Genomic DNA, 22,930 nt, shown 5'->3' with positions numbered 1-22,930 from the left:
GCTGCGCCCCAGCGATGCGCCGAGGCCTTATCATGCTGTTGACGTTCGCACGCGTTCTGCGGCGCGCCGGCGGCCTGAGCGCGCCGCGGTCCTCGGCCGCGACGCGCACGACCACGCGCCTCTACGAGGCGACGACGGGCGCCTACGGCGCGGGCCAGATCACGGTCCTCGAGGGCCTCGAGGCCGTGCGGAAGCGGCCGGGCATGTACATCGGGTCCACGGGCCCCAAGGGCCTGCACCACCTCTGCTTCGAGATCTTGGACAACAGCATCGACGAGGTCATGGCCGGCCACGCGACGAAGGTGGCCGTCGAGCTCCGCGCGGACGGGTCCTGCGCCGTCGGCGACGACGGCCGGGGCATCCCCTGCGACCTGCACCCGCAGACGGGCAAGTCGGCGCTGGAGACCGTGCTCTGCGTGCTCCACGCCGGCGGCAAGTTCGGCGGCGCGGAGAGCGGCTACCGCGTGTCCGGCGGTCTGCACGGCGTCGGTCTGAGCGTCGTCAACGCGCTGTCCCACCAGCTCGACGTCGAGGTCACGCGCGACGGGTCCGTGGCGTCCATGGCGTTTTCTCGCGGGACGCCGACGGGCGACATGACCAGAGTCGACGCCGCGCCGGGCGCGGCGACGGGCACGCGCGTCGTCTTCAGCCCCGACGGCGACATCTTCGAGAAGACGGTCTTCGACTACGACGTGCTCGCCGCGCGCATGGACGAGCTCGCCTTCCTCAACGCCGGGGTGGAACTGTCGCTCACGGACTTCCGGGAACCGAAAAAGAAGAAGAAGAAGGGCGACGGCGGCCCGCGCGTCGACGTCTTCCGCCACGACGGCGGCATCTCCGAGTACGCCGACTTCCTCACGTCGGAGAAGACGCCGCTCCACGCGGCCCTGGGGCCGTCCGTGACCAAGGGCAAGCACACGAAGGAGGCGTTCGTCGCGAGGGGCACGAAGGACGGCGTCGAGGTCGAGTGCGCGCTGCGCTGGTCCTCCGACGCCTACGCGGAGGTCACGGTGTCCTTCGCCAACGGCATCCGCACGGCCGACGGCGGCACGCACGTCGACGGGTTGCGGTCCGTCGTCGCGCGCAGCGTCAACGCCGCGGCGAAGCGGTCGCCGAGCGGCAAGAGCGACAACGCCTACGTGCCCGGCGAGTACGTCCGCGAGGGCCTCACGGCCGTGCTCCTCGTCAACGTGCCCGAGCCCGAGTTCGAGGGCCAGACGAAGACGCGGCTCGGCAGCCCGGGCGTCCGCCAGGTCGTCGACGCCGTCGTCGGCGCCGCGCTCCAGCAGCTCTTCGAGTGGCACCCGCAGGCGCTCAAGGCCATCGTCGACAAGGCGCTCGCGGCCCAGAAGGCCGCGGGCGCCGCCAAGGCCGCGCGGGACCTCGTGCGGCGCAAGAGCTTGCTCGCGACGACGGTGCTCCCGGGCAAGCTCGCGGACTGCAGCCTCCGCGACGCGGCCTTGTCGGAGATCTTCATCGTCGAGGGCGACTCCGCCGCGGGCTCGGCCAAGCAGGGCCGCGACCGCGAGTCGCAGGCCATCCTCCCGCTCCGGGCTGTGTGGAATGCAACCACTGGTTTGGGTGGTCCTGACCAAACTTCAGAATTATCTAGCTCGATCACATCGAAGTCGATTCGGCTGATTTTTGGACGAATCGATGGCTCTCATCGAGTTCTCGAAGCACGGCCGAAGAGGTTGCGTCGCACTTGTCGCGTACGCTCACATTGAAGTCGAGTTGAAGATTTGAATGCCACACAGGCTCCGGGGGAAGATCTTGAACGTCGAGAAGTGCGCGCCCGAGCGCATCTACCTCAACGCGGAGCTCCAGGCGCTCATCAGCGCGCTGGGCCTGGGCGTCCGCGGCGAGGAGTTCAACCGCGACAACCTGCGCTACCACCGCATCGTCATCATGACCGACGCGGACGTCGACGGCGCGCACATCCGCGCGCTCATCCTCACGTTCTTCTACCGCTACCAGCGGTCGCTCATCGAGGACGGCCACGTCTTCATCGCCTGCCCGCCCCTCTACAAGGTGTCGCGGGGCCGCAAGGACACGTACTGCTGGTCCGACGACGATTTGGAGGCCGCGCTCGCGGGCGACGGCAAGGCCACGATCCAGCGCTTCAAGGGTCTGGGCGAGATGATGCCGAACCAGCTCTGGGCGACGACCATGGACCCGACGGCGCGCAAGATGCAGCAGGTCGTCGTCGACGACGCCGCCAAGGCCGACAAGGTCATCACGCTCCTCATGGGCGACTCCGTCGCCGAGCGGAAGGAGTACATCGTCGCGAACTCCGTCGCCCTCGACGCCGAGGACCTCGACTTCTAAGGCGAGTCCCCTTAGTAGCTACGCGACGCGGCGCCGCGCGGGTCCGCGCCGACCTCGACGACGCGGACCGCGCGGTTCGGCGCGCGCTTCCGCGGCGAATTCGGCGGCGACGGCGACAGGTTGAGCGACCCCGCGGCCGACGGCGACAGGGTGAGGGACCCCGGGTCGCCGGGCACGAGCTGGCGCGCCGACGCGAGGGGCGGCGACCCCCGGCAGATGCGCGCCTCGAGGACGGGGTCCGGGAAGCGCCGCGGCGCGCCGCGCCTCGGGCCCTCCGCGCCCGCGCGCGCCGCGAGCTCCCGGAGCGACCGCTTCGGCTGCGTCGCCGACACCACGGGCGGCGCGGGCGCGTAGAGCGCGTCGGGCGCGTCGAGGGGCGGCGCGCCGTTCTTGCGCTTCGGCGACGACAGCGACGCGACGTTGCGGTTCGCGCCGGGCCGCTTCTTCGCGCGCCGCGCGACGCCGAAGCCGTCGCGCGCGACGGCGCGCCGCTGGAGCGCGCTGAGCTGGCGCCCGGGCCGGCCGGCGGACGTGACCGAGCCGCCCGTCAGCGTCGTCGACGCGTCCAAGCCCACGACGACGCGGCTCTCGACGGGCGCCGTCGCCGCGGCGCGGCGGACCTCGACCTTGACCGGCGGCGCCGCGGGCGCCGGCGCGGCGGCCTCGGGCTCCGTCTCCGGCCGCTCCGGCGCCTCGGGCGCCGGCGCCTCGCCCGGCGGCGCGGGCGGCCGCGGCGGCGGCCGCGGCCGCGGCGCGAGGCGCGACGACACGCGCGACGGCTCCGCGACGGCCGGCGCGTAGGCCGCCCAGGACGCGCGCTTGCCGCCGGGCACGCGGCCCGGCGCGAGCTTCGGCAGAGGCCGGCGCTCCTCGTCGAGGAGGCGCCGGGGCGTCGCGGGGACCTGCGTGAGCTCGGACACGTAGGACGCGCCGGACGACAGCGAATCCCGCCCCGGCCGGCTGTGGGGCCCCGCGGTGGCCACGGCAGACCCCGGCGCGGAGACGCCGATGTGGAAGAGGCCGTCGGCGGCCGACGTCGCGCGCTCCGCGGCGACCATGACGTAGTGCGACCCGAGCGATTCGACGGACCCGAATTCGTCGAACGAGTCCGCGTCCAGCGACGACGCGTCGCCGCCCCAGGACGCCTGGTCCATGTGGAAGAGCCACGCCGCCGTCCGCGGGATGGCCTTCTCCTTCTTCCTCCGGCCGCCCTTGCCCACCGCCTCGGCGACGCCGTCGCTCGGCCGCCCGCGGCGGCCGTCGGACCAGCGCCGGTCCCAGGGCCGCGGCGCGCGCTGGCCGCCGCCGTCGTAGGGCCCCCAGTCCATGACCTCGGACGCCGCGCCGCGCCCGCCGGAGCCGCCCGTGGACACGAGCCACCGGTTGTTCGCGCGCTCCGCCGAACCCCCCCGGGAAAGCGCGTCCTGGGGCAGCGTGTGGCCGTCGGAGGGCCCGAGGTAGCGCAGGACGCCCGTGTTCCGCGTGCGCATGACGCCGCCGACGAGCCACATGTTCGTGCCGTCCTTCTTCTTCTTCGGCGCGCGGCCGTCGCCGTCGTAGCCGTCGTACTCGCCCTCGTGGCTGTCGTTGCGGCGGCCCGGCGCGCGCCAGATGGGCTCGCTCGCGCCCTGGTACTTGCCCCGCGCGTTGTTCCGCGCGAGCGTCGGGTCGCGGCCGCCGACGGGGCGCTTGCCGCCGCGGGGCGACGCGTGCCGCGACGACGACGCGTCGTCGTCCGTCTCGTCCTCGTCGCTGCTGTGGCTCGGCTCCACGAGCGTGACCTGGCGGCTCCGCTTGCGCGCCCGCGCCATCTCGCGCGTCGCCGCCACGGAGGACCGCCGCTGGGCCTGCGCGGACAGCCGCGCGACGGACGTGCGCCGCCGCCCGCCGCCCGGCGCGACGGTGCGCCGGCTCGGCCGCGCGGCCTCCTCGCTGGCCTGCGCCTCGAGCCCCGAGCCCCGCGGCGCGATGCCCAGCTCGATGTCGCTCTGGCGGCTCGACTCGAAGTCGTCGTTCATCTGCTGGATCTCCGTGTCGTCGAGCTCGCGGTCCGCCTTGAGCACCTCGCCCTCCTTCAGGATCGCCGTCAGGTCCGGCGTCTCCACGGAGACGACGGCGTCGACGCGCCGGAACTGGCGCGACCCCGTGATCGACGGCTCGGAGATGCGCAGGTACAGGTTCCTCAGAAAGATGAGGTACTCGTCCTTCTCGCACGTCAGCGTCCACATGTCGACGATCTCGAAGAGCGACTCCGAGAATTCGTGGAAGGACATCTGCTCGCGGTCGCCCAGATCGCGCTGGAGGTCCTCCTCCACGGAGCAGAGCGCCTCCTCCATGTTGAACGCCGCCGGCGGGAACAGCGCTTTGCAGCATAGCAATTCGAAGGCGAAGACCTGGTACCGCGTCACGTTCTTGTGCCCCGCGCACCAGGGCTTGGTCTGCATGGAGAACGTGCGGAAGAACATGGTGATCCAGGCGCGGATCTGGGGGTCCTCCTTTAACGCCGCGCGCTTCCGCATGTTCTCCGCGCTATATAAAGCGTCGTCGCCCGTCTCGAGGAACTTGCGGTGGTCCTGCTCCGTGTTCTGCGTGTCGATGACCTCGTGGTTCATCTTCGTCGAGTTCACCTCGGGCTTGATCATCGACGGGCGCATGAGCGCCGACTGGCGCACAGGCCCACTGACCGTGTAGCGGTTGCTCTCCATCTCGTTTCGTGTCTTTTGTGTTTAGGAAGCGGAGCGGTCGCGCGAAACCGCCGCGCCGGCGCGGGGCGCGGCCGCGCCGCGGGTCCGGCGCCGCGGAGAGCTCAGGCCGGCCGACGCGCCGCGCGCGCGGCGGAAGATGTTGCCAGAGCACGCAGCGTCGTCGTTTCAGTTTTTGGGCAGCACAGAGAGGGTCAAACATAGCTGCACGTTGCAGATTTCTTTTTGCCACAGTGCGCAGATTTGCATGATGCTTATGGCGCCCGGTTTGTACCCCTGTATGATGCTTACGGCGCACGATTTGCGCCCTTGTATGATGCTTATGGCGCACGATTTGCGCCCTTAATGGACGCGACCGACGTCGACCTCGAGTACGGCGCCGCCGCGACGCCCGTCGACGCCGCGAAGCCGGAACACGACTACGCGCAGCACTTCGACGCCGACGTCGTCATCCCCGACCGCATCGCCCGGCCCGCCGTCGCCTCGGCCCACTGCTTCCTCGCGCTCGCCGTGGTCAGCTTCGTGCGGGGCTACGAGGTCCTGGCGGCCGTCGCGCTCGGCCTCTACGGCACGTCCGTGAACCACTGGCGCAGGCCGCGCGTGACGAGCTGGCGCCACGCCGCGGACCTGCTCGCCGTCGCCGCGACGGCCGCGTACGGGTCCTACCTCGCGACGGCGCGCGCGCGGTCGCCGGCCTGGACGGCCGCGTGGTGGGCGTCGCTCGCCGCCGTCGCCGCGGCCTTCGCCTACAACGAGACGCGCTACTACCGGGAGGTGCGCGACCGCGCGTCGTCGTCGTTCACGCGCCCGGGCACCGCGGCGCGCGACGCGGCCTACCGCCGCGCGACGTGGACGCACGTCGCCTGCGTCCACGGCGGCGCCGCGGCCCTCGCGTTCGTCTTCGTCCTCCGCGGCCTCGACGACCCCTCCTAATTAGCAGCTCACGTTCCGCGCGACCTCCCAGGCGCCCCGCGGGATCCGCCTCCGTTTCGACTCGTAGCGCCGCAGCGACATGTCGCGGCTCCGCCGGTCGTCGAGGTCGTAGCGCAGCGGCGCGAGGCAGATCCGCGGCGCCGCGGCCGCGACGCGCGTCGTCAGCGCGCCCTCGGCGTACATGGTCGCGCAGGGGCACCGCTCCAGCGTCGACGCGTCGAGCGCCAGTTCCAGCGGACAGTCGTCGCCGCCGCTCCGGGGCCCGCCGCCCGCGAGCGCGTCGACGAGGCCGCCGAGGCCCGGCCGCGGCGGGAGCGGCGGCGGCGTCGCGCCAAAGTAGGCGCGCACGAAGGTCCGGGGCACGACGGCGAACTGGTCCGTCAGCAAAAGGCACGGGCGGCCGTCGTTCGCGCTCGCGGTCGAGCCGAAGAAGCCGTCGCAGGGGCCGCAGCCGCCGGACGTGAGCGCGTCGCCGTCGACGGCGCCGACGCCGGAGACGGACCGCGCGCGCGTCGTGATCGCCGCGCGCGAGACGACCGCGAGCGGCCGCGCGAAGACGACGTCCGGGCGGCAGTGCACGAAATGCGAGAACGGCCGGGCGCCGGACGCCTCGAGCGCGAGCGCCTCGCGCGCGCAGTGCGCGCGCCGCGCCGTCTGCGAGATCTGGTCGGTGAACGTCGCGCGCCGCGTCTTGAGCTCCGGCCAGACGCGCCGCTCGAGCTCGGCCTTGTCGGCCTTGTCGCTCTTGTCGGCGCAGACGACGCTCACGACGCCGCCGCGCGCGTCGAGCGGTAGGATGACATGGTCCCGCAGGGTGTAGAAGGTGCCGAATTGCAACAAAGATCTCAGGTGCCCCGACAGGAGCACGACGAAGGCCATCACCATCGTGCCATCCCGAAGCTTGATGTCGGCAGTTACCGCGCTCGATAAAACTGTAACGGACTGCGCTCAACGGCACCTTGTGTCCAGCGACACTTGAGACAGTAGCTGCCCCGACCTGACAGCATCGCTGCCATCCAACGTCGCTTTCGTGATCGCCGTGCCGATCCACCCGCCTCGCCGCGCCGCCACCGCCCGCGCGCCTCCCTCGCCGACGCGCCGCTCCGCGACCATGCCGCGGTCGTCCTTCTTCCTGCTCCTCGTGGCGTCCTTCCTCTGCAGCGGCGCCAGCGCCTTCGGGCGGTTCGCCGCCGCCGACGAATCGTCGTTGCCGATGCCGGACGTCGCGCAGCCCTGGACGGCGCAGAACGGGCGGTCGGGCCCCTTCATCGCGCTCGCGTGTTTGCTGTTCGCGCAGCGCCTCGCGCCGGAGGCGCCGCGCGGCCGCGGCGCGCCCTAGGACCTCCTCCCGACTGTGTAATCGCCCCGTTCCTGTGTCACTTGGTGCTTCTCCAGGGGTTCCTGTGCCTCCAGGTGCCCCGGGGTCTCGGCGCCGACGACGCGGCCCGCGGGTCTCGAGAGCTAAAACGCGCGGCCGGGGCCTAGGGGAGCACGGCCGCGGAGGGGACGAAGGCCTGGATGCCCGTGATGCCGCGGCCGAGGATGAGGGCGTGGACGTCGTGGGTGCCCTCGTAGGTGTTGACGGCCTCGAGGTTCATGCAGTGGCGGATGACGTGGTACTCGTCCTGGATGCCGTTGCCGCCGAGCATGTCGCGCGCCGCGCGCGCGACGTCGAGCGCCTTGCCGCAGGAGTTGCGCTTGACGAGGCTCAGCATCTGGGGGTTGATCTGGCCCGCGTCCTTGAGCTCGCCGACGCGCTGCGCGGCGCCGTAGCCCAGCGCGAGCTCCGTCGCCATGTCCGCGAGCTTTTTTTGGATGAGCTGGTTCGCCGCGAGCGGCGCGCCGAACTGGGACCTAGGGTGTTTTTTCTCATGAAACCGCCGCGCATGGGACGCCGGAAGAAGGGACCGCTCGCCCACGTAGCGGCGCGCGACGTCGTAGCACGCTTCCGCGGCGCCCAAAGCGCCTGGGCAGGAAAAGAGTGATTCAACGTCGCTTCAACGTGAGTGTTCCGCGCGCGCGCGTCCCGGAAAAAAGCATCCACGCTTCGAGACCGTTCCGAGAGATGATCGCTCGTCCAAAAATCAGCCGAAACGAGTGGAAAACGGCCGAGATATGAGCCTTTGAAGTTGGGAATTTCGCTCTCTTGTGCTGCCCTGGAGCGCGCCCCAGGCGATGCCGAAGCGCGCCGAGTTGAGGCAGGAGAAGGGCGCGCCGAGGCCCTTCGCCTTGGGGAGGATGGCGTCGGGGCCGACGCGCGCGTCCGCGAGGAAGATGGAGCCCGTCTCCGACGCGCGGAGCGAGAACTTGCCCTCGATCTTCGGCGTCTCGAGCATGCCCGGCGCGAGCTTCGACCGCTCGAGCACGAAGCCGCGCACGTCCCCGTCGAGCTTCGCCCAGACGACGAGGACGTCGGCGATGGGCGCGTTCGTGATCCAGTGCTTGGAGCCGTTGAGCACCTGCGTGCGCATCAGGCGGTGAGCGTCGGGGCCGAACGTCGAAATGCTCTCGCTCGGCCGCGTCGACGTCAATTCGGGTGATTCTTGGACGAATCGATGGCTCTCGAAGCACGGCCGAAGCGCGCGCGTCGAAACTGTCGCGTACGCGAATATTGCAGTCGGGTTGAAGATTCGCACGGTTGAGCGCGTATTCGCCCGTCGACGCGTCGAACTCGGCCTTCGATTTCATGCCGTCGGGGTCGCTGCCGTGGTCCGGCTCCGTGAGGCCGAAGCAGCCCACGAGCTCGCCCGCCGCGAGCTGGGGGAGGAGGCGCGCCTTCGTTTCTTCCGCGCCGAATTTGTGGATCGGGTGCATGACGAGCGACGACTGCACGGAAAGCGCGGACCGGTACGCGGAGTCGACCTTCTCGACCTCGTTGGCGATGAGGCCGTAGGCGTTCGACGACGCGCCGGCGCAGCCGTAGCCGTCGATCGTCGCGCCCAGCAGGCCGAGCGCGCCCATCTCGCGGAAGATCGCGCGATCGAACGCCTCGTGGCGGTTCGCGGCCACGATGCGTGGCAGGAGCTGCTCCTGGCAGTAGGACCGCGCCGTCTCGCGGATGAGCTGCTCGTCCTCCGTGAGGCGCCCGCCGACGTTGAGCGCGTCGCTCGCGTCGAAGGGCACGAAGCCGTCCTTCGCCGGGGGCGGGAAGTCGAAGGGCGCGTGCTCCTCGGCGCTGGACACGCTCGCGCTGAGCGGGCGCGCCGCGCGGTGCGCGCGGCGCGTCTGCGCGAGGGCGAGGCGTCGTAGCATTGGGTGTCGGTGAGACGCGCGGCGGTGGCGGTATTCTTTGATGGCTCCGCGGCGCGAGCGCTCGAGCTGCTCGGTCGCCGACGATGCCCTCGTGATGCCGGCTCGGTGGCACGACGGTGCGCTTGCGGCATTCGGCGACTGAAGGAGTCGTGGTGCGTGAGTCGAGCTGCGACGGGAAGGCGCGCCGGCGTCCGTCGACAAAAACACCTCCACACGGCCAATATGCCCCGGGGCCTCGCCGTCCTCGTCCTCGCCGGAGCGGCCCCGCTCGCGTCCCCCCAGGACATGCGGGGCGACTGCGTCTCCTGCGCCGACCTGCGCCGGAAGTGCGACCTCGAGTGCGTCGCCCCGCCCGACGTCCCCGTGAAGGACCCGGCGACGGGCCGGCCGGCCCTCGGCCGCGACGTCGACGCCTGCCTCGCGGCCTGCGCCGCGGACGAGGCGAAGTGCGACGACTCGGCGGAAGCCGTCGCGTGTTTAAATTGTATCGAGGCGTGCGCGTACCCCTTCGATGAGGCGATGCTCGCGTGCCTCCAGACCATGGACGCGACGGCGCGGACCCTCGACGGCCCGCCCCTGGACGGGTGCTCCGTCGCCGCGGCGCGAATCTTCGACGATTGCGCGGACGCGTGCCATGGCGAAGACAACCTCGGCGGGTGGACGCCCGAGGCCGAGGCGGGCGCGCCGTCCAAGGGGCCCTTCGACCGCAAGCGCTACGCGCGCAACGAGGCCGAGGCGACGGCGCGGGGCGAGTTCTTAGCGCCGGAAAGGCGCGACGCCGCGGACCGCCACGGGCCGGGCCTCAAAAACGACGACGACGCGGCGGAGAGAAGCGGGAATCCCCACGGCGGAGCAGGCGGCGAGAATCCCCACGGCGACGGCGGAGCAGGCGGCGAGGCCCGCGGTGACGGCGGAGCAGGCGGCGGCGGCGGCGAGGGCGACCGCGACCGCGACGCGGTCGGCGGCGGCGGCGGCGGTGAGGGCGACCGCGACGCGGGCGGCGGCGGCGTGGGCGACGCGACGCAGACCTCGAGCGTGGTCATTCCGGAGACGACGGACGAGCGCGTCTTCTTCCTCGCGCTCGGGCTTTCGGGCGTCGCGATGATGCTCGCGGGGATCGTCTTCATGACGCATAGCTGGTACCTGACCCACAGCTCCGCCGCGATCCTCGCGCGGGCGCGGCCTAAGTAGGGTCCTCTGGTGTGCTGCGGCAGCTTGTCGGGACGTCTGTCGAAGGCTCGTCGAGACCCCGCCGTAGGACGCAAGCTAGGACGACTTCAAGAAGTACTTCTAGGATGTGCGACGTCTGTCTTCAACATCTAAACTGTTTAATTCAACTAACTGGCAGTTGTCTCGGGCGCGGTGCGCCGTGATCGAGCGCTCGCGACCGTCGCACGGCTGCACGAGTGCACGAACGTGTGCAAACCTCGCTCGCAACCATGTCTCGTAACGACATCCTCGCCGGGTCCATCGGCGGCGCCGTTGCGAAGGTCTTCGAGCACCCGTTGGACACGTTGAAAACTCGGATGCAGACATCTCGCCCCACGGTCGGCGCGCTCGCGCTCGCGCAGCGGACGACCGTCGCCTCCCTCTATCGCGGCCTCGGCGCGCCGCTCCTCGCGTCCGGGTGCGAGAACGCGATCCTCTTCACGTCGTTCAACGCGACGGCGCGACTGATCCACGACGGCGAGCGCGACGACATGCCGTTCCCGCGCGTGCTCCTCGCGGCGAGCGTCTCCGCGGTGGCGGTCTCGCACTTGCTTACGCCCGTCGAGTACGTGAAGGTCCGCATGCAGTCCGCGCCCCTCCTCGCGAACCCGGGCGCGAGCGCGCGCGGCTCGCTCGCGTGCGTCGCCGACGCGATCTCGCGGCGAGGCGTCGCCGGCCTCTACAAGGGCCATTGCGCGATGCTCGCGCGCGAAGTGCCCGGCAACGTCGCCTGGTTCTCGGGCTACGAGCTCGCGGCGCGCGCGCTGACGCCCGCGGACCGACGACGGTCCGAGCTCGCGACGTGCGCGGCCGGCGCGTTCGCGGGCATGGCGTACTGGGCCGTGCCGTACCCGGTCGACACGGTCAAGTCGTCCATCGTCGCGGGCACGCACGGCCTCCCCGCGGGCGTCCCGCCGACCCTGGCGAACGTCGCGAAGAAGCTCTACGCCGACGGCGGTCTGCGGGCGCTGTACCGCGGCTGCCCCCTGACCGTCGCGCGCGCCGCGCCGGGCAACGCGATCCTGTTCACGGTCTACGAGGCCGTCCAGCGCCGCCTGAGTCCCCCTCCGAAGTAAGACCGGAGATGCTTTGTAAAAGGGCCGCGTCGCCACCTCCCGTCCAGCGCCGCCTGAGCCCCCCTCCGAAGTACGAAGTAAGATTTTAGAACGGCCGCGTCGCCACCTCCCGCCACGTCGGCTTCTTCCTCCGCCCGGTCGTCCTCGGCGGCGGCTCCGGCGGCGTCTCCGGCGGCTCGCCCTTGGGCCTGGGCTTCCGGCCCGCGACGCGCTCCCCCTCGTCGAGGTAGATGTCGACGTCCGCCGGCGACGGCACGGACATGTCGACGTAGACCGTCTCCCGCGCCTTGGGCCGGGGCGAGCCCGTCTGGATGTCGATGCCGGGCGTCGTCGTGTTCTCGTCGTCGGAGTCCGACGGGTCGAACGCGTCCCACTTCTTGTAGTAGGCCGCCGTGTGGTCCGCGGCCGTCGGCGCCGGCGCCGGTTTCGGCGGCGCCGGCACGGCGGGCGCGACGCAGGCGACGCCCTCGTCGAGGTAGGCCGTCTCGAGCGCCGCGCCGTCCTTTCGCAGGAGCCGCTCCGCGAACCGCGTCGCGCCGACGGCGACGGCGTCCGCGGGCGCGAATTTCCCCGGCGGCCGGAGGGCGCCCAGGGGCGCGAGCGCGTCGCGCAGGCCCGGCGCGGACGCCGCGCCGCCCGCGAAGACGACCGAGTCCGCGGCCGCGAGACCCGCGGCGCGGAGCGCGCGCCGCGCGGCGGCCGCGACGTCTGCCGCTACCTCCCTCCCCGCGTCCTCGAGCGCTTCGCGGTCCAGGGTCCAGGGCGCGACGTCGAGCACCGCGGCCTCGAGGCGCCCCAGCGCTTCCCGGGCCTTTCGGACCGATGCGACGCCGGCGGCGTCGGAGCACGCCGCGGGCGCGCACGCGCCGCGCAGGCCCGCCTTCGCCGCGTCCCAGAGTTTCGCGTCGAGGCCGTCGCCGCCGCAGCCGCCCTCGCGGCGCGCGGCGACGAGCTCCGCGACGCCGTCGCAGCATCGCACGACGGCGACGTCGCAGTGCGCGCCGACGTCGACGACGAGGCAGTGGTGTACGGCCTCCGGGTTGCCGCCGTCGACGCCGTGGGCCAGGGCGATCAGGAGCGGCTCCGACGCGACGCGGAGCACGCCGAGGCCCGCGGCCTCGGCGGCGTCGAGCGTCGCGAGGCGCCGCGCGCGCGACGCGGTCGCGGGCGCGCCGACGACGCAGGACCGCGCGCGCTTGCAGGCCGTGCGGTCCCCGGCGGCGCCGCGCAGCGCGCCGAGCAGGAGCGCCGCCTTCGACGCCGCCGTCCGCGGCGCGGCCGGCGGCGGCGGCGGCGGCGGCTCGTCGTCGGTGGCGTCCGTGTCCGAGTCGGAGTCGGCGGGCGGCGGCGGCGGCGCGGCCTCGCTTTCCTCGACGGGGCGGATCACGTCCGCGGCGTCGAAGGCCTCCGGCGGCGGCGGCGGCGGCGGCGCGGCCGCGGGCGCGGGCTCGGTCCCGAGGTCCCCGACGGGCGACTCCGCGTCCGCCGCGGCGGACGCCGCGGCGCCGACGACCCAGGCGCCGTCGACGCGCGCGACGCGCGACGGCAGCACGCCGCCGCAGAGCTCGACGCGCCCGCCGACGACGACGCCGACGCGCGACGCGTGGCTCCCCAGGTCGACGCCGAGCACCGGCCGGTCAAATTGGCCGCGCCGCAGCGCCGCGAGGCCGTCCTGGAGGCGGTCGTGCGGCTCGCGGTACTCGAAGTTCTTGTGGTCCGCATCGTGGACGAAGGAGGGCATCTCTACGCCTTCTCGGCGGCGCCCATGCGAGGCAGCCCACGAGCGGAAGGAGCACGGCACGGTGCAGGAAACAAAGCTCGAGGAGTTTCAGGCTTGCGAGAGCCTCGATCGTTTTTAACGATGGCCGATCTCCTCCTAGCCTAGCTCAGCAGCGAAGGCAGCCTCGACCGTGATCTCCTCCTAGCCTAGCTCGGGCAGCCTCGGTCGTTTTCGAGCCATGTCGCCGAGCCCGGGCCGGTACGTGCCGCTCTACATGCCCCAGGGCGTGCTCATCCCCCGCGACAAGCTGCACCTCGCGGCCCAGGAATGCATCTCGCCCGTCAAAAGGAAGCAGGCCGTGAATCCCTACGCGCCCGTGGCCAACGAGGCGCGCTACGCGACGAGCACGCGCGAGCCCTGGCCGAGCGCCTGGCGCGCCAAGGACCCCTACATGCTCGTCGCGCTCCAGCGCGCGCTCGACCGGCTCTGCCACGCGAAAGACGGGCAGGCCGCGCGCGCGGAGCGTGGCGCCATCGAGCGCGACGACGACCGCGACGCCTTCGTCGACGCGTCGAGCGTCGGCGGCCGCGCCTACGCCGACGCCTGGGCCGCGCGCAAGGAACTCGACGGCGCCGCGGAGCTCGACCGCTGGCGCGCGAACGACGGCACCGGCGGCTGCGGCGTCTTCGACGAGGCGGCGTTGGGCTTCTACCCGTTCGGCATGGCGGAGACGGTGCCCTACCGCGCGCGGCGCACGCTCGGGCGCACGGCCCTCGGCGGGCGCATGCACGGCGCGATGGTCGGCACGGCCGACGACCGGGGAGCGAAGCTCGTGCGCGAGCCGCGAAAGCGGCACGCGGACGCGCTCGAAATGGAGCTCGAGCGCGTCCGCGAGGAGGAGGCGGCCGTGTTCAAGGCGCGCGTCCGCGCCCAGGACGTCGACCACGTCGACGTGGCGGACAGCACATCGCCGATCCTCGGCGTGCGGGGCCTCGACGACGATGCGCCGGAGCCGGAGCCGGAGCCGGAGCCCGAGGACGTCGTGCGCTCGGAGCGCGTGCTGCTGCCGGCGGTCATGCCCATGAGCTCCCGGGACTTGAAGGACCCGCACCTCCGCATGCAGGCAATCAGCAGCCGGGACCTGCTCGCCCAGGCGACACCGCAAACGCCGGCGGCGTCCCCGGCCTTCGTGAACATCCCCACATCGCCGCTCAAGAAGAAACCCATGTTTCGACGGTCGTGAGTATGTAAGTACATTATTCGAGCCATCGATGCGCTGAGAAGCGGTGGGAGAGGTGGCGCGCGCTGCACTATGTCGGCAACTCCACTTGCAACACCCCAGTTTAGGCGGACGGTTCCTCGAGCTCTTCAGGACGAGCACCGCCGTCGACCGCGTGCTGCGCTGCGCCCTTTGCCGCGCCCCATACCTCATACACCACTATCACACACACCCCCACACACCCCACCACCACCTCATCATCAATAACCACTTCGCACCTTCGCACCGCGACAGTTTCGGAAGTCATGGACGACGGCGTGCCCACGCAGCTCGGCATGTCGCAGGACCTTGAGTGGGTCCCCACGGATGACCCTGCGCCGCAGGGTTCCCTGATCGTGCGCCGGAGCGAACGCCGTGGCGCTGTTGCGCAGAAGAAGATACCATCCGCGAAACACACCATCGATGATTTGGTGTTGTGCCGTGCGAAAGGAGGCGACGTTCAATGGCGTGGGCAGGTCATGGACCGTGAGTACGACGCGATTCAGAGCGAGTGGGTTTACTCGATTGAATACGAGGACGGCACCGATGAGAAGCTGGCCGAGATGTACGTCGAAGACATCAACGCAAGCGACACGCAAGAGGACGACGAGTGCTCCAAAGAGGAGCTCGAGGAGCTCGAGGAGGGGCTCGTCTGCCACAAGATGGTGCGCTGGGAGGGGGAGTGGCGGCCCGCGGTGCGGGTCCTTTGGGAGGGCGCGGGGCGGCCGAAGTTGTGCGTCGTGGGCGCGTCGTGGGCGCCGTGCGCCGACGGCGACTGGAAAGTCTACTGGTCGGAGAACTACGGACGAACATCTACGTGGTGCTTCATGGACGACGTCGACGTCGCCGACGACCGAAAGGCCATGGCCGCGCACGCGGTCGAGGCCGTGTCGCGCGCGGCCGCGGCGCTCGAGCTCAAGGCGCGCAAGGCCGACGCGGCGCGCAAGGCCGACTTCGACTCGTTGCGCGACGCCGACGCGGACGGCGCGGCCTCGGACGAGGAGTCGTCGGACGACGAGCCGATCATGCAAAAAAAGGCGGCCGCGGGCGGCGCGGACTCGAGCGGCTCGGACGAGGAGTCGGACGAGGAGCTGGACGGCTCGGGCAGCAGCTCGGACGAGTCGGACGAGGAGGCCAAGCCGATCCCGAAACAGCAGCGGCCCCTCGCGACGAGCGGGTCCGCGGCGAACCGGGGCCGGGCGGCGGAGTCCGGCCGCGGCCGCGGCGCGAGCTTGGCGTCGCCCAAGCCCGTCGTCGACGGCGCGGCGTGCAATCTCGCGTCGCACCGCAAGTCCGCGCCGGCCGCGCCGAAGGTGGCGTCCCAGGCGTGGACGCTCCAGCCGGCGGCGGAGGCGGCGGCGGCGCGCAAGGCGGCGGAGGCGGCGGCGGCGCGCCAGGCGGCGGCGGCGCGCAAGGCGGCGGCGCCGCAACCGGCGCCCGCGCCCGCGCCCGCGATTCAGACGCGGCCCCAGTCCGTCTCGTCCAAGAGCGACGACGCGCGGTCTTTGTCGCTGGCGGCCAAGTCCGCGGGCTCGAAGCGGCCCGCGTCCGACGTCGACGCCGACGACGGGGAAGCGGAGCTCAAGTTCGATGAGCTCGACGACGACGACGACGACGAGGAAGCGGCGCCCGCGCGCGCCCGCGCCCGCGCCCGCGGTTCAGAAGCGGCCCCAGTCCGTCTCGTCCAAGAGCGACGACGCGCGGCCCTCGTCGCTGGCGGCCAAGTCCGCGCGCCAGAAGCGGTCCGCGCCCTCGGACGACGACGCGTCGTCCTCGGACTCGGACGACGACTACGATCCCAACGGCGGCAACGACCTCTCCGACGGCGAGGAGATTGTGGAGCTTGTGCCCTCGCAGCGGGGGGCGGACGGCGCGGGCTCCCGGTCGCAGATCGACGCTGCGCCGCTGTCGTTGGCGAGCCAGGCGTCGCAGTCGCTGTCGGGCGCGATGATGTCGCAGGCGCGGTCGCAGAACGACATCCTTTTGAGCGGTTTGGAGGCGGACGAGGAAGCGGCGTACCTCGTGCCCCGCCTGGACAAGATGTGCGAGGAGATGAACACACTTTCGGGTCGGCCGCGGCGCAAGTTTACGGCTCCTCTGGCGTTTCACCTCGCGGGCTCGCCGGAAGCCGAGCGGCTCATTTGCAAAGCAGAGTGGCTGCCTCCGACGGACGAGCAACTCGATTTACTTTCCCCGGAGGCGCGGCGGACGTTTGAGAACGCGCCGCACTTGGTGCCGGAGCTGCTGCGTACCGTCGACGTCGTCGACATCGTCGACTTTCGGAAGTCTTCCGCCGAGGCGAAGTTTCTGAACCGCGAGCAAGTGACTACTGAAGAGTGGCGAGACTACGGCGGTCGCGTCACCAGCAACTCGATGCTCATCGTCTCTACCGACACAAAAGGCCTCAAGGCGATGTCGAAGGATCCCGACAAGGTGCCCGCGACGCAGATCATCTGCCTCTTTCTTTCTCGGGACGTGGAGGTGATGGTCAAAAACTTCGGTTCCAATAAGGGCAAGAGTGACCAGCGTTGCGACTTCGAAGACCAGTGCGCGGGTGCCGAGCAGTACTGCAGTTCCACGTGCCGGGGAACCAACATTCGCGAGGAAGGCCGCTTGAAGCCGCGAGGCCAGCCGCGCGGCAGCACCAAACGCTGGGGAAAGCACTGGGGCGACATGTTCGCCGAGGGTTTCTTTCGGAATCGGTGGAAGGTCGAGGGGCGGAACCGACTGCACACCTACGCGCACAAAAAGGGCTCGAACTGGCGCGACGACAAATCGTACACGCACCCTCTCTACCGGAACTGCACGCGGCTGTCGAATCTCGAGGCGACGGTCGCGCCGCGCATGGGCCTCATGCGGCTGGCCTTCCGCAAGGACTTCGGCATCCCGGGCCTCAACAGCTCCCTCGGCGATAAAATGTCCGCGCCCGCGTACATGCTTTCCATCGGCTACGCGTCGCCCATGCACAAGGACAAGACCGCGGCCTGCTTCCCGGAGGCGATCGTGTGGATGGCGGGCCAGCAGAACCCGGACTTTGACTGGCAGTTCGCGATCCCCGTCGCCCAGTTCGCGTTCGCCCTCGACCGCGCGTGGCCCTGCTTCTGCCTCCTGCAAGCGCACGACGTCCTCCACGGCACGCTCTTCAACCTGGACCACCCGGAACACGACAACAAGGGCCTCGCCGCGGTCTCGCGGGACGTCGTCTCCAACAAGGAGACGCGCGACGCCCTGAAGAAGTACGGACAGAAGACGAAAAAGACGCGCGCCTGAGTTCTAATTCCAGGCACACGCCTCTAGACCTAGTCCGCACCGAATCTCGGGGGCCCGCCTCAGTCGTCCTCGCTGAGATCGACGCCCTTCTTCTTCGCGGCGGCGACGACGTCCTTGTCCTTGAAGAGCGCGTCCCGGTTCAGCACGTGCGCGAGCGCGGCCGCGTCGGACTTCACGGCCGCGACGACGACCTCCTTGCACGCGCGCAGGTCGTCGGACGCGTAGCGCAGCGCGGCGCCGTCCTTCTTGACGGCCGCGAGCACGAGCTTCTTGTCGCTCCGCAGGGGCGTGTGGCGGAGCAGCCCCGGGTGCTTCGCGACGACCTCCGCGAGCTTCCGGTCGCCGCGGAGCTCGAGCGCGAGGAACTCGAAGCACGCCGGGTCCTGCTTCAGCGCCTTGGCGGCGAACGCGCGGTCGCCGCGCAGGGGCGTGTGCGCGACGGCGGCGGCGTGCGCCTTGGCCGCTTTCAGCGCGAGCGCCGCGTCGCACCGCAGGTCCTCGTGCGCGTGCGCGAGCGCCTCGCCCGTGCCGCCCGTGCACTCGACGGCGACGGCGACGAGCGCCGCGTTGGACCGGAGCGACGGCGCGGCGAACTGGAGCGCGTCGCCGTCCTTGGCGACGGCTCGCTTCACGAGGGCGACGTCCGCGGCGGCCGCGTCCGACGCGAATTGCAGATTCCAGGGGTCGACGTCGACGGCCGCGGCGACGAAGGCGACGTCCGCGAGGAGCGCCGGCGCGCAGGCCTCGAGCGCGCCGCTCCAGGTCCGCGCCGCGGCGAGGACGACCGGCGCGTCTTTAAGGAAGGCCGGGTCCGCGTCTTTGAGCGCGTCGCCGCGGCTTTTGACGGCCGCGAGGACGACGGCGCGGTCCTTCCGCGTCGCGTCGTCGCAGAGCGCGAGCGCCGCGCCGTCCCGCGCGCAGCAGGCCGCGCAGACCGCCGCGTCGCCGCGCAGGGACGCGTCGGCTTCCGCGAGCACGCCCGCGCTCGCGGCGCCCACTTTCGCCACGAACGCCGCGTCGCCTCGGAGCCGGCCGCTCGCGAAGCGGAGCGCCGAGCCGTCGCGCGCCGCGGCGAGCGCGACGACGGCGGGGTCGTCCCTGAGCCGCGGCGACGCGTGGCGCAGCGCCCAGCCGCTCGACGACGCCGCGTGCGTGACCGTGGCCGCGTCGTCGCGGAGCCGGTCGCTCGCGTGCGCCAAGGCTTCGCCCTGCTGCTTGACGGCGACGGCCACCGTCGCGGCGTCGTCGCGCAACCGTTCGCTGGCGAACTGGAGCGCGCCGCCGCTCTCGGCGCAGGCGGCGCCGACGACCTTGGCGTCGTCGCGGAGCGCTTTCGGCGCGTCGGCGAGCGCGTAGCCGTCGATCTTGACCGACGCCAGGGTGCCGGCGAGGAGCGCGCTCATCAGGTCGTTTCGTGTGGCCTAAAGCTCTTCGAGAGGTCGTGTCCTGGCGTGGAGACGGCGCTAGATCGATGGGAAAGCTGGGCCCATACGCTGCTCTCCTGCAGCAACAAGGCCGAACGTTGCACTGCTCTACGCAGCATGGGCTGTCTTTGCGCCCGCTGCAGCCAGCGTTTCTAGCAGCCATGCGCTGGTGGCCGCTAATCGCCGCGCTCGGCGCGCGCGCCCTGCGACCAAATTTGGACCTCGGCCTCACGGCGCGCGCCCTCGCGGCGTCTTTCCGCGACTGCCGCGGCGAGAGCTGCTCCGTGGACGTGCTCGACGGTTTCGCCGGCGCCGCCGTCGCCGCGTTCCGAAACGCCTATAGCCTCGACGTGCTGCTCATGGAGCTGGACCTCGCCGACGACGAGCGGCTGCCGCGCGAGGACCGCGCGCGCCGCGCCGAGTGGCTCCGGGCGGTCCGATCGACGCTCGGCGCGCTCGACGGCGGCCCGGCCGCGTCGCTCGAGGACGTCCCGGCCGACGCCCTCGACGCGCGCGTCGCCGCGGTCGTCGCGCGCGCGACGGCGCGGGGCCTCGACATCGAGCGCGGCCTCGCGGCCGCGTCTTGCGACGTGGACCGCGTCGTGCTCCTCGCGGCGCGCGCGCACCTCTGCACCGAGGGCGAGGAGCACGAGCCCGGGGCGACCTAGAGGTAGGATTTCCGAATTCGCCATTTTACATGAGCACGCGCGCGAGCTTGCGCGCCGCGGTGCGCTCCTCGTCGACCGCGGCCCAGTTCGTCCGCTCCGGCGGCCGGGGCCGCGGCGCCGTGTCGAGGTTGAGCGTCGCGCGGCCGTTGAGCACGAAGTTGGACACGCGGCGCGCCGGCGGCGCGGCCCCCGCCCCGACGGGGCTCGCGCCGCGGACCTCGTCGGGGAGCATGCCCTCGGGCTGGACGCGCGCGGACGCCTTGGGCGACGCGGGCTTGACGGTGATGGACCGGGGCGTCGGCGGCTTGCCCTCGTCGAAGCGCGGCGCGGCCGGCGCGTCCGCGCTGCCGACGACGGCGTAGGCGCCCCGGTTCTCGTCGAAGCGGCCCCGCGCCGCGACGGCCTCGACGTCGTGGACGTGCGCGAACTCCTGGGAGAAGACGTCCCCGAAGGACGCGGCCGTCGCGGAGAAGTTGCCGTTCGCGCGGTCGAGCTTGCCCTTCTCCTTGTTCCGCCGGTCCTCGGCGAGGCGCGCGTCGTAGCGGACCTTGCGGATCATGGCGAAGAAGACGCGGATCCACTTGATGGGCATGCGGTCCCCCGGGCAGATGGCCAGGATGTCCAGCAGGTGCGGGTTCGACAGCATCTCGAATTCGACGTAGTTCAGCGCGCGCTTGCTCGACTCGACGCGGTAGCGGTGGAGGAAGAAGTCCAAATTCAGCGCCATGCCCGACGTGTAGATGCAGCCCTGGGCGCCGACGACGCCCTGGTTCGCGATGATGAGGAGACTGTCCTCGTGGACGAGCTCCTGGGGGCAGTAGAGCGACCGCCGGAGCCGCTTGAAGATCTGGAGCCGGAACTTGGGCGTGCGCCCCGCGAAGTACTTGACGGAGGCCATGCGCTTCGCCGAGATCTCCTCGCTGAGCAGGCCCTGGAGCTCCGGGGACAGCGTGTCGATGAGCGCGCTGTAGCCGATGCGCCGCTCCATCTCCTCGGTCTGGAAGAGGAAGGACCGCACCGCGCAGGCGAGAGGCCGCGTGATGGCCAGGTCCACGAGCATGTTGTTGATCTGGTCGTAGAGCTGCTGGTGCTCGATCTTCTTGATGTCCAGCGTCGCCGTGACGGCGCAGACGGAGCCGATGATGTAGGCCCACATGAAGCCGCCTAAAAACATCATGACGATCATCAAAGCGTACTCGGAGATGTTGTTGGGCAACACGTCGCCGTAGCCCACGGTCGTCAGCGTCATGATGGCGAAGTAGAGCGAGATGACGTACTGGTGCTTCGGGTTCCGGATGTTCCACTTCGACTCCTCGAAGGCCGCCATCCACGAGTTGCCGATGCCCCGGCTGCTCGCGTTCGCGCAGTAGCCCCAGACGCAGGCGAGCCAGTGGCTGAAGAGCACCGTCGCGATGATGAACGACGTCAGGTGGATGATGCCGTACGACACCGACAGGTCCGCGCGGTACCGCGTGATGAGGCGGCTCGTCCGGATGATCCTAAGCAGCTTCGCCAGGCGCAGGAGCCGCAAAAGCCGCGCCGCCGCGAGGTCGCCGAAGATGGACCCGCCGATCATCTCCAGGATCCCAAAGGGGATCGACGACACGAAGTCGATGCCGAAATACCCGAAAAGGTAGTGGCGGACGATGCGCCGGTGGTTCCGCACCCACTGCAGGCCCTTGTCCTTGGGCAGCTGGTAGTGGAGGAAGAATTGGAGGAAGACGTCGAAGATGAAGATCAGCGTGAAGCACATGTCGACCACGAAATACGGCCAGAAGTGGATGACCCGGCTCCGGTCGTGCACGAAGGCGACGTCCGCGGGCGTCACGATGGCCGTGTAGACCAGCGCCACGCACAGCGCCGCGTCCCAGTTCTGGACCCACGTGCTCTTGTCCGGCGCGATCGTCCACGTCGACGCCTCCATGTGCCGCATCTTTCTCGCCGCGTCCTGCGCCGCGGAGAGCTCGCGATTCCGCCGCGTGACGACGGACGTGCGCCGCCGCATGTTCGACGCGAAGTCGCCGATGACGCTGCGCCGCCGGTTTGTTTCTGGTTCTTTCGACTCGCCCGCGGGCTGCTTCGAGAGCGTCCCGAGGCCGCGCGACGGCCGCGCGGGCGGCGGCCGCGCGGGCGGGCTCTTGATGTTGACCTCGGCGCGCGCGGGCGCGCCGGCGGCCTCGCCGTCGGCCATGGCGACGGACCCTCGGCAGCGACTTTGGCGCCGCGGACGATGGTAGGAAACGGCCGCCGGCGGTCTGGGGCCGCGGCGAGGCGGGGCGGCCGGAGGAGCGGCGGCCGCGGAGCGGCGCGGCCGGGCGCGGAGCGGCGCGGGCGCGTTACGGCCCGCCGCGCATGCGCGCCGACGGCGCGCCGGGGCCGCGAGCGCCGAAACGGAGCCGGGTGTTGCCGCCGAAGTCGGGCGCCGAGGGCTTGGGGCTGCCTCCGATCGGTTTCTCTCTTGGCAAGCCAACATGGTCGGTATCCATAAGTTGATGCCGGCGTTGGCGACTTCGTTGGCGCGTTCGCAGCCTCTTGAGCGAACTCTCCGACGACCCCACGTGCGAGCTAGACGGAAGAAGATGGCATGTCCGCCGCGGCCCAGCCGCCGCCGAGCCTGCCGCGACGTTTTAGAGGAAGCGACCCCCCAGTGATAGGCGGCCGCGGCCCCTACCCTCGCGAGCGGCGCGGGCACTCGAAGGTGGGGGGCGGATGCTTCTCGCGCTGCCTGGCACGTCGTCAGCTCTGCGCCCCGTAGTAGCCGAGTCTGCGCAGCAGGGGCGCGAAGCGCGGCTCGACGGGAGCGGCGCCCGCCGAAGACCGGAGCCGGTGCTCCGCGGACCATTTCGCCGGCTGCGACTTCTGGCGCGCCTGCTGTCGCCGCTGTCGTATCTTCGGGCGCGCCTTGGACCGATTCATTTTCCGGGGCGCCGCGCGCCGCGTCGTCCGTATCCTCGGGCGCACGCGCGACGACGTCCGGCTCCGAGGCGCCGTGATGGCGGCGGCGGCGGCGATGAAGATGAAAAGGAGGCGCAGGGGATTCATGGTGCGTGGATCTTCGAAGGAATGCGGAGGTGGGCGCGCAACAGGCCC

At 71.2% G+C, this 22,930-nt stretch overlaps 7 protein-coding genes across 7 annotated transcripts; 3 read left to right on the top strand and 4 right to left on the bottom strand.

Annotated features, from left to right (window-relative positions):
* Positions 1-32: 32 nt before the first annotated feature.
* Positions 33-2,328, top strand: AURANDRAFT_29093 (hypothetical protein; the record flags this gene model as incomplete). The annotated part of the gene is made up of 2 exons (XM_009040555.1): positions 33-1,558; positions 1,758-2,328. 2 exons carry the CDS (start codon positions 33-35, stop codon positions 2,326-2,328), a joined length of 2,097 nt encoding a protein of 698 aa, XP_009038803.1.
* Positions 2,329-2,339: 11 nt separating this feature from the next.
* On the bottom strand, positions 2,340-6,848 carry AURANDRAFT_65507 (hypothetical protein; the record flags this gene model as incomplete). The annotated part of the gene is made up of 2 exons (XM_009040436.1): positions 2,340-5,045; positions 5,976-6,848. 2 exons carry the CDS (start codon positions 6,846-6,848, stop codon positions 2,340-2,342), a joined length of 3,579 nt encoding a protein of 1,192 aa, XP_009038684.1.
* A 563-nt stretch (positions 6,849-7,411) lies between these two features.
* AURANDRAFT_60185 (hypothetical protein) lies at positions 7,412-9,291 on the bottom strand (the record flags this gene model as incomplete). The annotated part of the gene is made up of 4 exons (XM_009040435.1): positions 7,412-7,817; positions 7,872-7,929; positions 8,131-8,421; positions 8,609-9,291. The coding sequence occupies 4 exons, from the start codon at positions 9,213-9,215 to the stop codon at positions 7,445-7,447; spliced, it is 1,329 nt and encodes a 442-aa protein (XP_009038683.1).
* A 1,363-nt stretch (positions 9,292-10,654) lies between these two features.
* On the top strand, positions 10,655-11,500 carry AURANDRAFT_29130 (hypothetical protein; the record flags this gene model as incomplete). The annotated part of the gene is made up of 1 exon (XM_009040556.1): positions 10,655-11,500. One exon carries the CDS (start codon positions 10,655-10,657, stop codon positions 11,498-11,500), a length of 846 nt encoding a protein of 281 aa, XP_009038804.1.
* Positions 11,501-11,585: 85 nt separating this feature from the next.
* On the bottom strand, positions 11,586-13,241 carry AURANDRAFT_65505 (hypothetical protein; the record flags this gene model as incomplete). Its single annotated transcript, XM_009040434.1, has 1 exon — positions 11,586-13,241. The coding sequence occupies one exon, from the start codon at positions 13,239-13,241 to the stop codon at positions 11,586-11,588; it is 1,656 nt and encodes a 551-aa protein (XP_009038682.1).
* A 430-nt stretch (positions 13,242-13,671) lies between these two features.
* Positions 13,672-16,694, top strand: AURANDRAFT_65504 (hypothetical protein; the record flags this gene model as incomplete). The annotated part of the gene is made up of 5 exons (XM_009040557.1): positions 13,672-14,459; positions 14,568-14,574; positions 15,015-16,031; positions 16,141-16,546; positions 16,678-16,694. 5 exons carry the CDS (start codon positions 13,672-13,674, stop codon positions 16,692-16,694), a joined length of 2,235 nt encoding a protein of 744 aa, XP_009038805.1.
* A 4,305-nt stretch (positions 16,695-20,999) lies between these two features.
* AURANDRAFT_8905 (hypothetical protein) lies at positions 21,000-21,284 on the bottom strand (the record flags this gene model as incomplete). The annotated part of the gene is made up of 1 exon (XM_009040433.1): positions 21,000-21,284. A coding segment is annotated over one exon (285 nt), but the record flags the coding sequence as incomplete, so codon positions are not given.
* Between the last annotated feature and the right edge of the window lie 1,646 nt (positions 21,285-22,930).

The sequence above is a fragment of the Aureococcus anophagefferens genome (genome assembly GCF_000186865.1).
Source record: "Aureococcus anophagefferens unplaced genomic scaffold AURANscaffold_15, whole genome shotgun sequence".
Classification (NCBI taxonomy): Eukaryota; class Pelagophyceae; order Pelagomonadales; family Pelagomonadaceae; genus Aureococcus; species Aureococcus anophagefferens.
This window is presented reverse-complemented; position numbering and strand designations above follow the sequence as displayed.